General features: G+C 43.4%; 4 protein-coding genes across 5 annotated transcripts in view; 2 read left to right on the top strand and 2 right to left on the bottom strand.

Annotated features, from left to right (window-relative positions):
- LOC109409852 (V-type proton ATPase subunit F) overlaps positions 1–9291 on the bottom strand; it is a 421144-nt gene extending 411853 nt beyond the window's left edge. The window contains exon 1 of the mRNA XM_062855660.1: positions 9288–9291. The gene's annotated coding sequence lies outside the window, so the exon portion shown is untranslated. The remainder of the gene's footprint in view (positions 1–9287) is intronic.
- The window catches only part of LOC109397131 (NADH dehydrogenase [ubiquinone] 1 alpha subcomplex subunit 9, mitochondrial), a 440561-nt gene that overhangs the window by 40254 nt on the left and 385889 nt on the right, over positions 1–14418 (top strand). The gene's annotated exons all lie outside the window — the stretch shown is intronic.
- On the bottom strand, positions 470–2995 carry LOC109409845 (synembryn). Its single transcript, XM_019683328.3, has 3 exons — positions 2367–2995; positions 2127–2301; positions 470–2057 (listed from the first exon to the last, which is right to left on the bottom strand). Exons 1-3 carry the CDS (start codon positions 2816–2818, stop codon positions 1068–1070), a joined length of 1617 nt encoding a protein of 538 aa, XP_019538873.3. The 5' UTR covers positions 2819–2995; the 3' UTR covers positions 470–1067.
- LOC109397032 (uncharacterized) lies at positions 11903–14162 on the top strand. The gene is made up of 2 exons (XM_019669354.3): positions 11903–12410; positions 12493–14162. Exons 1-2 carry the CDS (start codon positions 12381–12383, stop codon positions 14059–14061), a joined length of 1599 nt encoding a protein of 532 aa, XP_019524899.2. The 5' UTR covers positions 11903–12380; the 3' UTR covers positions 14062–14162.

Raw genomic sequence — 14418 nt, 5'->3', positions numbered from 1 at the left:
AAACTAGAAAGACGATGAAAATGGTCACCGATACAACGATATGGAAACAAAATAGATGAGAAATTATCGACCAAATCAAAATCTATGAACATATCGCTAATGTTCTTTATCATTCTTTCTTTTTCTCGTTTCAGCAACAAAATCGAATCCTCTCTATCTCTTCATTTCTGCTTCTTCCCATCCTATTCCCACATCTTCTTACATCCTCTACACCATCTATTTAATGTATCTGACACTTGTTGGGACTGGTAACGCCAGCGCCTGCCTGTGGAAGATTCCGGTGTGCTAATTCGGTGTAGGACATGTTAACGGGGGAGGCTTAGTAGGTCCACATCTGCCTACAAGCAGATGGGCTGACAGTTGTCGGCCTGGGTGTGGACTGAGCAATTACAATTACAATTACAATTACAATCTTCAATTGTTTGTCCCAGGATTTTTCTCTAATTGTTTTGCAAGATTTCGCGTGGAATTCTTTTTCTGCATGTTTATTGAAGTTTCTCTCAGAATTACTTTCGGAATACCTTGTGAAAAGTGAGAGCACTTTTGCCGCGATTTTCCCTAAGGAATTTCCTCTGGATGCTACTTGAAGTTTCTCTCAGCTCAGGATTATTTTCGGAATACCTTATGAGTAATCAGAGCATTATTCTGGGGAACTACTACAAATAACGACTGGGTAAATCCCAGGAATAACTCTAATAGAAATTCCGTGATAAATTCAGGGAGAAATTTTATGCAAATCTCTTGTGGAAGTCACTGAATTAAATATTGACAAAATCATTGAGAGAATACCCGGAAAAGCTAGAGAGATTTCTCTGAAGGGACTCATGTAAGACTCCGCAAGGAGCAACTTCGGGAAAATTTTGGAAAAATCTGAAGGAATCACGAGAAAAGGTTCAGGTAAACCTGCCAACATGCCTAACATATGTTCCTGCACATGATAACACGTAAAAAATAGTGGAAACGAATTGGTTAAGCGATGAGATTTGGCTAAACTGCGCTCGATGATGAATACTGAAACCACACGACGAATGACACCTACCTGAAACTTCAAATACGTCTGCACCTCTCTACGTCTTACGCTTATGATCTCGCTGCTGTTCGGGAATTTCATCCTGCAGTTCCATAATGTGCTCCACCGGCTGCGGACGCCCATCCTCGCCGATCTTGCACGCCTGCACGATACCCTGTCGCTGAAGTTTGTCCATCAGCGCCACCAACTGCATCGCTTCGTACTCCTTCTGCTCCTCGGACATTCCCTCCAAGGGATTGGGTTTCGGCGGCTCGTAACATCCCAGCACCGGATTGATGGCATGCTGGATCTGTTTGTACTCCTCCGTATCGCTGTCCTCCGAATCGGACGAATACTGCTCCGTGTTGCCTTGACGGCCACCTAGCAATCCCCGGTTCGCAAACAGCCCCGCTGCGTTTCCATATCCGGTGTACTTGATCATCCGGGCGACGTTCTCCTTGCAAAGGACGAACAACAGTTCCGCGGACAGATCGGCTATCTGGGTGATTGGACTCGTCAACAGCGAGCACAGGTAATTCCGTAACTCCGTTCCGACTTCCGGTCGATCCTTAACATCCTTCAAGGGTGGTAGAATTTCCGACCGGATGTACCGACGATGCAAAGCCGATGCCCGGATCGCCTTGATCAACACCGTCAGAATAGGCGACAACAGTTCGTACTGGTCGGATTTCTTCTCCGACTTTTGGAACACTCTCCGTAGGAACTCCACCAGCACGTGCAGTACGAACACGTTTTTACCCTCGAAGGGTACAACGGTTTTCGAATCCCGGTCATCCGGATTTAGTGGAGTGAGCAGTTCACCGTAGCAGCTCACGGGAACGCTTGTTAGCAAATTGACGATATTGGACTGGAGCGAAATGATTTTGTCCCTGTTAAGTGTGCGATAGAAGAACAGATCGTGGACAACGATGGCCAACCGGTGGAACTGATTGGCTTCCTCTTCCTCTGGGATGGCGTCGAGTGGTGTACGGACGGTTAGATTGAACAGAACTTTCAACACCTCGTTGATCAGCTCAACGTCTTTGTCCTAGAAATATATCAAAATTTTTCTAAGCACGGCCTAAGCGTCTTTTACGGTAAATCTACGAACACTTACGCTAAACTCCTTCTCCTCGGCAGCCTGTCCCATGAACAGATCCAAAGTTTCCACCAGATATACCAATCCGTGCTGTTCCTCCCTGACCTTGGCTCGAATATCACAGTTGATGGCAGTCAGCAGAAACAGCAGCTTCATGTCGAAGTATCGAATATCATAGCAAACGTTTCCATCCCTAGAAAAAGCAAATCCAATTAATATGAATTCCGCATGTCCCCATCCTCCCATCCCGATCCTTACTTATAGGTTTTGATCCTCCTCATGATCCCCGCCGTGGAAGCATTCTTCAGACACAGCTCCTGGCATTTGCTGCTCTGGAATATCAAATTGCTCAAACACTTGAGCGCTTCAACCTGCACTTCTTCTCCCACCGCCAAGAACCGCCCATCCCCTAACTCCCCGATCCCAGCCAACCCGAGCAAACAGTCCAGCTGATCTTCCCGGACCGTGTCATTCAGATACGTCTTATCCCGACTCAGCAGCTTTATCGCCACCAGACAGTCCACCCGATGGCCCATTTCTGGATCCGTCAGCAGCTCAAAAAATCGATTCCACAGCAGAACCCACTGTCCGCTGGTTGTGAGGTGGGAAAAATTGAAGATCTGCTGATGCTGTTTGTTGAACTGAACCAGACCCGCCCCCAGCTGGGCGCGATCTTCGCCTAGTAATCGGTTTAATGATGCCGCTTCCATGGTTCGCGTTTGTAGGTGGTTTCGCCACTCTCTAACTGTATCGGTACTTAATTTTAATTTAATTAACACCGGATTTACACTCTATGCTCCGAGGATTAGCAGAAAATTTTCACTGCGCCTGCATCCAGTTGTTTTTGTTTTGCGATGTTGATATCGTGCGTGGGTGGTGGGTGGCAACTTTTTTTATCTCGCGTCGACGAACAAGAAACGTCAAAATCGAAACAGAAAGTCGATTTTATAGCACACCTAAGGGTTCTTCACTCAAGATCTCTTGTTACTTTGCCATAAAATGCTTCTCAATCTCAGTACCGGCGAAGGGGAATGTCACTAAAATGCCTGAACTACACAGGGGCAAATTTCGACAAGGAAAGAACTCGAGAAACAACATCAGCTTAACACTAATGAAAATTCGATCTTGAATTAACATGTAGAATAAAGGTGATACAGATGGAAAAAATCGAATTCAAAAAGTCAATTGATATGTTGAAATGCTTTAAGAAAATATAAAAAAAACTTTGATTTTGAATACATTTATTTCAAAACTTTTATACGGAAGATATTCAGTAGTAGAGATTGGTAATTACATTCACCTATTTGAAAATACCTCGCTGGTTGTAGTATTTTGCAACAGCGTGCAACGGTGATTGACCACGCGCAAGCGAAAAAGGGCGAAGGGGAAATTGTTCCCCCTTCGCTAAGCACTTCTGATTGGTCACAATGTGTACGCGAACTATATATAAGCAGCGTGCATTTCTGACTTTGGCATTCTCAAGACGAACGTGGTAGACGACGCATCAGAGGAGAGCGAAACCCGTGACAGCAACAAGAAAGAGCAACCCATCCGGGTGCTGATCCAGCAGCAGCCAGCCGCAGCAGCATCGAAATAGCCAGGTGCCACCAGTGAGGTTTTGGGAGTTTTCCTCGCTGGGGCCATGGTATATTTCGATTTGCGTGGCAATTTGCGGACCTGCAACCTGGAATTTTGACATAACATTCGTTTCTTTTCGAACAAATCGAAACGGTTTTCGGATGGGCTTTGGATGAGAAGACATACGAGACACTACGAGAGTTAAAACAGAAACGTTGTTTATCTATTCGTGGTTAACTTGATACCAATGAGAGTCTAATAAAGGTGTGGAAGAAGATATTCCGTGTGCGTGAGATCCGTGTCTGGTACAAAACATGTCACTACTACAAACAAAGCGAGCTCCCATAAGAACGCGTGTCAAATAGTGACGTCACTATTTGTGTTTACATTTTTCTTTCCTTACTAATACATAGCCATCTCTTCTTCTCCCTCACCTGTAATATACTCTCATTAACTTGATACACACATATCGAAAAAGGTAAACATTAGGGTATTTTATCCAATAGTGGACCCTTAACCTATGGTGGACCCCTATAGCCATTATTCTCAAATTTCCCGCTCAAATCTGCTTCTACCGGTTATCTTCCACCATAGGCCTTGAATAAAGCTGAGTAAATACTCTTTACGCAGATCTCTGTGAAGATTCACAGAGATTTGCTCCACGGCTTCACATAGAATAAGTAAAGAGTATTTACTCAACTTTATTCATATGACCTCATGGCTCATATGCCTAGACAGCAGTTCCATATGATGAAACTAGTCTGGAAAGCGATAGTTTGATTGAACAATTTTGTAAATGTAAACAAGTCTGATAGTCTAAATCTGAGGGGGTCCACTATTGTCACCGATTTAACATGGTAAGAGAATTCGATCTACCCAATACAGATTGGGCAAAATCAAACCCAAAGGTGGAAAAAAATAATAACTTTCTTAATACAAGACCATATGTGATCATCAACGGCTTATTCGAAAGCAAATTTTCTCAAGAATTGGTTGGTGGATGATTCATGTACGGGCAACTTCTCTGAAGCGAGTTATAGAGCCCGTTTTACCCCAGTTCCCCCCAAAATTTGTGAACTTCTGTTATTTTACGGCACTTGTTATGATTTTAATGATTTTTTCGCTGGGATACCATCGCCCCACTCCCATTGAATAACGTTACATACAAAAAGTTATTAAAATGTTGGAATTTTAGAGTGTTGTGGGGTCAATTAGGCAATGGTATATTTTCAAGGTAGAAACTCATTTTTTATTTTTATTTATGATTTTTACGTGACAATAACTAAATAAATGATTGAATACACATGGTTTATTCCTAAAAAAAACCATTTTTGGCGAGTTTGATCTCAAATTATTGGTTATATTTAAGTTTTCCCGCATACAAATATGAGTAGTTCACATCCTTGTACCACCGATTCCAAACATTTCCAAACGATGAGCCATTGCGTATATACTCCAAAAATATCCTAAATGTTGTTTGCGCATAGCCCCATAGACGGAAGGTGACGGAAGCATATAGTTTTATTGCTTAGTTTACCCAAACTCCCCTATAACTTATTTTTATTGTTTTTAAATCAAAACAACTTTAACTTGAAACTTCTATGCATGATATGAGTTAATATTGATAAAGAGCTAACCAGTAATATCACTGCACCCTATGAAATTTGGAAATTTAGGGTACAATGGGGTGAAATGAAAAAAAATCTTGAAACAAAGCTTGAATGACCATATAAGTTGACAAATAACTTGTTTGAAAGATAATATCCATACGAGCTCATTAATGACTGATTGATGCACAGGTAAAACGCAAATAGCCGAAGCGCTAAACTCGCTAGTACTCGCTAGCAAAACCACGTTGAGAGTGTTGCGTTCGATTTTTTGTCGGTCCGGGGTTTGGCATTATTGAAATTCCCTTGACATAATGTCAAATGAACGACAGCATTTCTTCAGAATTGATGTGTGTATCAACATATTGACTTGATTTTTCGTATACGGATAGTACTGACCGTCACTTTTAATGTGGATTGATTAAAAATTGATTGAGTTATGTCGAAAAATAACCCGTGCAAAGAAAGAATTGAGTGTATGTTATGTAGGGTGCAAGACTTTTTGGACAGGGTGTCCGATTTTGCACAGTACGTACAGCAAAGTATCTAGCCGAATACAAAAAATCAAGTCAATACCAACATCTTCAGGAATTTATATCTAACCTGAAGAGTTTTGTTTTTTTGCGCAATTGAACTTGATTAATTACTAGACTATTCTTTTGCATTGACCATATCCACCACTGATCTTGGTTAGAGAACAAGCAGGCGAAAGACTGCATATACGACATAAGTTTGTTCGAGAACATGTGGCAAATATAATGGCAGTATGTCTTTGTAAAATCGATGAAATTGTACTACCGCCACAAACGGGAAGATTCTGCTTCAATGAACGCAACGCCAGATGAAGGTGACTTCGACTATGATCAGATGTGCAAAGAGATGTGCTTAGGAACTCTAGTATCTATTACTAAAAGACATACACTATCCGTCATAAGTAGATGGTCACAAAAAGTATTGCAATAATATTGAATCACCCTAACTCACCTCGATATCTCTAAAACCAGAATACCTACAAAAATGCCGCTTTCAGAAAAGTTGTTGCTTTTGGGCTTCCGAATAACATTGATGAAGACATCATCTTTGTAAGGTATTGGAGATATCAAGGTGAGTAAATGCGATACAATATTGTTGCAATACATTTTTTGAGTATATACTTATGACGGGTAGTGTACTTTTTTTTTATATTCTTAATCACTTAACCTAATTTACAGCTCTATTGTCCACTAGGGCACTACGTGAGCGATTTCAATTGACAGCTGCACCTACAGTATTGTACAGAGCCTGTATGTATTCTATTATACTTTATCGAACTGATTGCCTTTCTGCTGCTTTCACTTTTCTACTCTACATGGTAGAATGATGAGCACAAGGATGATGCCGTTGTTCCTTTCCAGTCCGATTGGGGGTCCATTATGAGTAGCAATTCGCCGATGTCCAGGTATCCGGGTCCGTTTGAGCCACTGGGGCTCAGAAGAGGGTCAGTGTCAGCCGCTCTCGGTGAAGAGCAACTGACGAAAAATTGCAAGTGCCGGGGCTGGGAATCAAACCCATGACCATCCGCATATGAAGCGAACGTGTGACCAACTACGCCACGGGCCCCGACGGGTAGTGTACTTGGCTAAGTGGAATAAGACTTTCATATTATTAGTGTATAGCAAAACAAAATAAATACCTTACATTTTGAGTTGCTATTTCGTTAACAAAAATATAACGAATGCATTTTGGAGACTTTTTACAACAATGTGTTACTACAACCCCCATAAAGTCTATCGGCAAGCAGCAATTTAGGATGTTCTCAAATTCACGCTACAGCTCTCCATCATGAAATGCTTGGAATGGTGAATAATGGAAGTATGCGACATGGATTTTAAATATTATTTCACGTGTTGATTATAAATTTCTTCATCTTCAATGCCAAAATTCCGAGAAATAAGCAGCGGCATATTTTGCCCCATTATCCCCCAAACGTCATATTTATAACATCTTTCATGTATACTCATTGGAATCAGAATGTAATAATATGAATGATATATTATAATAACTGCAATGGAACAATTTGATTATACTTTTAGGGAAATTGGGGTGAAACAGGCTTTACATCCCGCTGAAGCAATGTCGTATGTACAAGAATCATTCGTATAGAAATTATCTGCCAAACAAGCTATTTGTCACCTTATATGATCGTTCAAGTTTTTTGAATGTTTTTTTTTCTCATTTAACCCCATTGTACTCTTTATGTTCCAAATTTCATAGGCTGCAGAGATATTACTGGTTAGATCTTCATCAATATTAACTCATATCATGCACAGAAGTTTCAAGTTAAAGTTGTTTTGATTTAAAAACAATAAAAAATAAGTTTATAGGGGAGTTTGGGTAAACTAAGCTCTAAAACTATATGCTGCCGTCACCTCCCGTCTATAGGGCTATGCGCAAACAACATTTAGGATATTTTTGGAGTATATAAGCAATGGCTCATCGTTTGGTAATGTTTGGAATCGGTGGTACAAGGATGGGAACTACTCATATTTGTATGCGGGAAAACTTAAATATAACTAATAATTTGAGATCAAACTCGCCAAAAATGGTTTCTTTAGGAATAAACCATGTGTATTCGATCATTTATTTAGTTATTGTCACGTAAAAAATTATGAATAAAAATAAAAACTGAATTTCTACCTTGAAAATATACCATTGCCTAATTGACCCCGCAACACCCTAAAATTCCAACATTTTAATAACTTTTTGTATATAACGTTACTCAATGAGAGTGGGGCGATGGTATCCCAGCGAAAAAATCATTAAAATCATAACAAGTGCCGTAAAATAACAGAAATTCACAAATCTTATGGGGAACTGGGGTGAAACGGGCTCTATAACTCGCTTCAGAGAAGTTGCCCGTATATGAATCATCCACCAAACAATTCTTGAGAAAATTTGCTTTCGAATAAGCCATTGATGGTCACATAGTGTCTTGTATTAAGAAAGTTATTAATTTTTTCCACCTTTGGGCTTGATTTTGCCCAATGTGCAATAGGGGACCCCGCGGGGTCCACTATAGGATAATTTGATAGAGATTTCAAATGTTTATTTTATGATAAATATAAGGTGTTTTCGCTCGGTTTTTGTGTGCAATATGTAGGAAAAATATAGAACTTGTTGTGCAACCATTGGTGAAGAAAATTTAGTAGGATATCATAATATTTTTACGATCAGAACAAATTTCAGCTACTAAGGGGTCCACTATTGGTTAAAATACCCTATATAGAACCTATACTAGTATTGATAAGCAGTAAAAATGTCTAACAGGTACACTAAGTAGCAAGGGGTTGTGCACTCCAACACCCTCCCTCAACCACAGCAACTTTCTATCCCAATAGCTGACGATTCCTTCGAAAACCCATTACAGGTAAGCCTTTGGTCAGTATGTCAGCTTGCTGATCCTTTGATGCGATGTACTCGAGAGCAATCTGCTTTTGCTTCACCAAATCCTTTAGAAAGTAGAACTTAACGTCTACGTGCTTCAGTCGTCCGAATCCTCTGGAATCTTCCGTTATCCGAATCGTCGATTGATTATCTTCATATTTAACATGTCACAGGAGTATCGACCACACACCCCAAATCTTGCAACAGACGCACCATCCATAATCCAGTACAAACAGCAACGCACAATGCCGTCAGTTCGGCCTCCGTCGAAGAGAGTGCCACCGTATGTTGCTTGCGTGTGATCCATGCGACCGTTGATCCATACACTTTGAAGACGCTTCCACTAACTGATCGCCATTCAACCGGGTCGTTACCCCTGTCAGCATCTGCATACACTTTAAGCTATTCCACAGACAAAAAGACGTAACACTTGCGAAATTTCCATCGACCACGCTTTTAACGATCATTTTAAATTTTCATAGTTGTGACTTTCACAACCAGAGGCGCGCGCATCGTTTTTCTATGCGTTTGACATTTCAAACTAGTGCCTTCTGTTGACGATATTGCACAACACAGTGATTCGTGCAACTTTTCCACCAGGTGATGGTAGTGTAGACTGAGCGATGGATTTCCATGAAAACCGTTCAAGCTGTTACGTCTGTTTGTCTGTGGCTATTCCGTTTCCCCATGACGATACACAAGGCCCACATCCAAGGAGCCTTTGATGTAGCGAAGAATCCTCTTCAAATGCTTCCAATGCTCGTCTGTTGGACAACTCTGATACTGGCTGAAATAGTTAAAGGCTGCCGCTAGATCAGAACGTGTTGTTAAAGATGCGTACATCAGGCAGCCTATCAGTTCGCGGTGTGGTTGTGTAGTTCGCTTCTCTTCTACGCCCCGTTGTAACTTCAGCCGACACTCCATGGGCGTTGAACAGGGCTTGCAATCTTCTATTTTGAACCGTTGCAGGACATCTTGAAGATAATGTTGTTCATCAATCTGCAAGACTCCTTCCTCTACGTTGTAGCTAATGTTCATCCCCCAGGAAGCTTTAGATTACACTAATACCCTTCATCTCGAGTTCACGTGACAGACAACTCTTCACGCACTCTACAGCTTGCAATGTCACACCCACAATTACGATATCATCAACGTATAACACGATAGTAACGATCTCGCCCTTCATTCTCCGTGTGTAGAGACATTGGTCGTTCAAACTTCGCTGGAAAACCAACCCTGTGATGAATTGATCGAAACGATCGTTTCAAGCTTTAAAGGCTTGTTTCAAACCATAGATGGACTTTCTTAAACGGCACACGAGATCTTCACCTCTCTCGAAGCCCTCGGGCTGTGTCATGAAGATTTCTTCGGTGAGCGATCCGTTCAAAAAGGCCGTTTGGACATCCATTTGATGGACAATCATTTTCTTTTCATTCGCCATTGCTAAAACAGCCCGTAACGTTTCCAGTCTAGCGACCGGCGAATAAGTCTCGCTGTAATCCAGCCCGAACCGTTGGCTGAATCCTCTTGCAACTAAACAGCCCGCATAGAAAAATACCACTTGACATAAAGTCCAAATAGTAAATTTCTCCTAGCTGAAAAGGTTAATTTTTCTCAAACATCTGCTTTATTGTTGAACAGTATGAAACTTGGAGCTGTTGACTATAAACGATGGTTTGATCAAAACATGTCAGACAGTGACACTATATTGTAGTCTCCAAACATTGTTCAATTGTATGCCGACGAAAACTCGTTTAATATTGTAGCAATGTAAGATCACCTCATATCAAACTGATAGCCTTCACAGTTGCGAAACACACCTACACCACTGCATTTGACTATAAATCATATTTGTTCAACACTTTGGTAAATAGTTACACGCTTTTGTATTCGGGGGCTTTATATAAAGGAAGATCTTCCTTCGAATAGCTGATTAAGCCCAAACATGCTGTTTTATACGAACTTTTGGTTGCTTGGGATCACCGACGCAGAGGAGCTCGCAGCCGCAGCCAAGCAACTTAAGCAGCAGTGCGAGGTAGATGCACCAAGTGAATCGATTCGCCTACGACAGGGTCCGGCAGGCACGTAGATCCCTGCTCCATAATCAATTTCCACTTAGGGGAGGTGAACAAGGCGATTTCAGTCGGCAAGATCAATAGGCTGGTTTGTGTGCCTCAGCATGTACGCGCCACCAGAGGAGTGTTTCAAGTGCTTCGAGAAAGGACATAAGTTGTGGGCATATAAAGGCCGTGATGTGGCCAACCACATCGCCTGGGAGTGCAACTCGGCACCAAAATGTCTAATTTGGCGGGCCTAAATGTTCAGGCACGCGAGGAGGTCGAACCCATCGACGATAATCCAGAGGCTACATAGCTAAACCTGAACCACTGTGCAGCCGCAGAACAGTTGCTGTGGCAGTCAGTCTCGGAGTCAAGTGCAGTCATCGCCCTACTATCGGACCCATACCGTATCCCTTCCGATAACGGGAACTGGGTAGCGGATGAGGCTGTGTTATGCCCATTTGACACCTGAAATGTTGGCTTCGCTATCAAGCGCAGGGATTAGTGCGGTGGCCATCGGTGGAGACTTCAACGCCTGGGCGATTGAGTGAGGTATCACTCGACTAACGCGAAAGGCTGGGCTCTACTCGAAGCTATGGCTAAACGTGGATGTCGCGAACGTAGGCGATAGGAAAACCTACAGTAGGAACGCTGCAGAGTCCATCATTGATGTGACCTTCTGGAACCCGGGTCTAAACCCTAGCTCGGACTGGTGGGTCGACGATGGATACACGCACAGTGACCATCTGGCGATTCGATACAGAGAGGCCCACGAAGGAAGACAACCACAGCCGACGGTCATCGACCGTCATCGGGGATGGCTGACCTCGCGCTTCGATAAGCTAGCATTTATGGAACGATTACTTCTGGAGGGTAATATCAGTGATGATCTAGTCGGAACCCCAAGCCGTGCATGTGATGCCGCAATGCCATGGCGATGCATACCTAGAAATGGTCCAGAAATCACAGAACCACACGCATCCGCGCACCGATGAGGGTAGAATGGAACGAAGTGAGGCCTACAGGGCGGCTGAACTGGCACTGAACAAAGAATTTTAAGACGCGTAAGTGGGCGTGCTTAGAAAATCTCTGCCAGGCAGCCAACACGACCCTTTGCAAGGCCTTGGGGTGATGCCTATACAGAGTAGTCATGGCCAAAACAAAGGGCGCATCAGTAACCCCAGAACGCTCCCTCGAGATGTTGCTAAAGATCGTGGAAATGTTGCTTTCGCGCCACGATACAAGCGAGGTCACCCCTGTAACGAACGATTAGTCAATCGCAATCAAATTTGCGCCAAACGAAACCGGGAGTGACACAATTCCGGCAGTGCACCTACTGCGCATGATCCGGACCGGAAACTGTCACGTATCTGTCTTCTGCCGATTCTTCGCCCTTGTTTGTTTATTTCCACCCGAATACAAGTCAATTTGCGACCAATCTGTTTTATTATCATCGGATCGAAATCGTACGTAACATTCCTCCGGTCTTTCGAAGGATGTAGAACGTTCCGAGGCGGAAGTTCTTGGTTTTCGAAACCGAAATCATAGTAGCTAAGCGTATTCTTCGCATTCTCTGTAGTATGTCAATCCGGTTATCCTAGGCCATGTCCAGCTTCGAGTTCCTCCCCTTTGAGGTGAGTCAGCTTCAGTGTTTCGTTTTCTTCTTCTGGATGCAGTTGTTGATTTGGGGGTTCCCTTGATTCCATATTGTTGCAGATTTGCTGTATGATATTCGACTATTTGAGCGTATCGGATCTGAAAAATGCTTCCCTCACCTGTCGACGCTGGTGTCACATCATCTTTTCCGATTACTACATCCGGCGGTTTATGCTGCGGATCAACCTGCACCGATCCGATCAGAGCCGGATGGTCAAAGCAATGGGATCTCCGCTGCTATCGGAGAGGTCTCGGGTTAGTGTTCCTAGTTCGTTTCCCTGCTCGCTGTATCAGCGCTGTCGGGCCGGAAAGGGAAAGTCGAAATGTGAACTTCGCCATATGTCGATGGTCCTGCGGCGGTCCTGTCGTCACTACAATAACATCACGTTTGTCTGCGACAATCGGAGCGAGTTCACCGACAACGTGTTCAACGTTATCCTGAACTTGCTTCGGCCAAGCGGAGTGGAGCGCGTTGAGATACTGAAAATTATTCTGTCGTCAAATTTGAATGTCCTGGTTACAATACTGAATAGTGCAATTAGAAACATGACACGCTTGCGTAGTTTCCATTTAATCTACGATCCTCAACGAAGACTACAATGCGGAGATCAGGTGCGACCCTGTGTAGTGATCGAGAGTCAAACCATTACGCACATAGAACTGAAGTCCGTCATTCCAGAGCAGATGCGCTTACCGAAGTTGAACTCTTTGGACGTAAGTTTACAGCCCGGGATCGCTGGGATCATCGAGAGCGTAGCGCGCAATCTGACAACGCTACAGCTTCAGCTAGATTGTACTTCAGCGAACTGCGGCGAAGAGGAAATCTACGCCCTCAGCCTGGATCAACTGAAAACCCTCAAACTCAGTCGAGGTATCATGAACGAGTTCAGCTTTCCGATCCCAGTTAGCTCCAATCGCCCAGGTCTTAAGCTCCGATTCTTCAGGCACCTCGATAAGCTGGAGAAACTCATCCTGGAAGAGAAATACACTGCAGAGAATATCTTCCTGGCAATCTGCGAAACTTCACGCAATCTAGTAGAGCTCAAAATAGACCACCTTAAGGTTGTAAACTGCACCGTACTCGATAAGCTTTCCCTCTTGCAGAACCTTAAAATTCTCTCACTTCCGAATATCTACTCGTCGCACGAAATCTCCTTCCACTACGTCTACCTACCGAAGCTGGAGAGTCTCCACCTGGAGGTCTTCAAGGACTCGTCCTACTCGTTTAGCAAGTTTGTAAATTTGAAACGCCTTACCGTTGGATCGTACTCGTCGCAAGCCCCGGAGGTGATCGACATCATCTCGATGCACATCCAACGCCTGCAGGAGCTGCGGTTGTACTTCCTGGACTATGCCGGGGTGCCGTCGCGGACGTTCCGCAAGGTGACCTACCTGGGGCAGCTGCGCAAACTGGAACTGATCAAGGGACATTTGAGGAGGGACGTGTTCGGACGGTGCCCACCGGGACTGAGTGCCCTGGAAACGATCGTGTTCAACTTTTGCCAGCTGGACACGGAACACTTCGATGGGATGAGGGAGAAGTTTCCGAAGCTGAAGGACGTTCGGTTCGTGGATTGTCTGGTGCGCGGGCAGCTGCCGTACTCGGAGGTGAGGCTGAGCTATCGTTGAGGGGTGGATGATAAGGCGATGTGACTTAAGAGGGTGTAGGGTGCGGGAAGAATTTTAAACATTTTATCGTTAATAAAGACATTGTTGATGCAATTCGTTCATTTGCGAGTTTTTGTTGAATGAGGAGAGATGGTAATCTGTGTTTTTCCTACAAACGTTTGGCTTCTATTCGCATAACAACAATCCTGAAGAAATTCCTAGGTGAATTCGTAGATTCTCTGGAAGCTGTCCTAAATGAATCGCCATCCTTGACAGAATTCTCTAGGGTATCTGGATGGAATTCCTAAGGACATTCGTGGCGGAGTTCATGAACGTTTTTTTGACATAACACTTGGGGGCCTTTCTGACGTTATACAA

The sequence above is a fragment of the Aedes albopictus genome, chromosome 3 (genome assembly GCF_035046485.1).
Source record: "Aedes albopictus strain Foshan chromosome 3, AalbF5, whole genome shotgun sequence".
NCBI lineage: Eukaryota > Metazoa > Arthropoda > Insecta > Diptera > Culicidae > Aedes > Aedes albopictus.
The sequence above is the reverse complement of the archived record's forward strand: the minus strand, read 5'-3'. Positions and strand labels throughout refer to the sequence as shown.

Bases quoted from the DNA above. Each gene is read 5' to 3' on its own strand.
- LOC109397032 (XM_019669354.3), top strand. From the start codon at position 12,381: ATGTCCAGCTTCGAGTTCCTCCCCTTTGAG. The intron at 12,411-12,492 runs GTGAGTCAGCTT...ATATTGTTGCAG, and splicing joins TCGAGTTCCTCCCCTTTGAG to ATTTGCTGTATGATATTCGA.
- LOC109409845 (XM_019683328.3), bottom strand. From the start codon at position 2,818: ATGGAAGCGGCATCATTAAACCGATTACTAGGCGAAGATCGCGCCCAG. The intron at 2,302-2,366 runs GTAAGGATCGGG...TGCTTTTTCTAG, and splicing joins AGGAGGATCAAAACCTATAA to GGATGGAAACGTTTGCTATG. The intron at 2,058-2,126 runs GTAAGTGTTCGT...ATATATTTCTAG, and splicing joins CCGAGGAGAAGGAGTTTAGC to GACAAAGACGTTGAGCTGAT.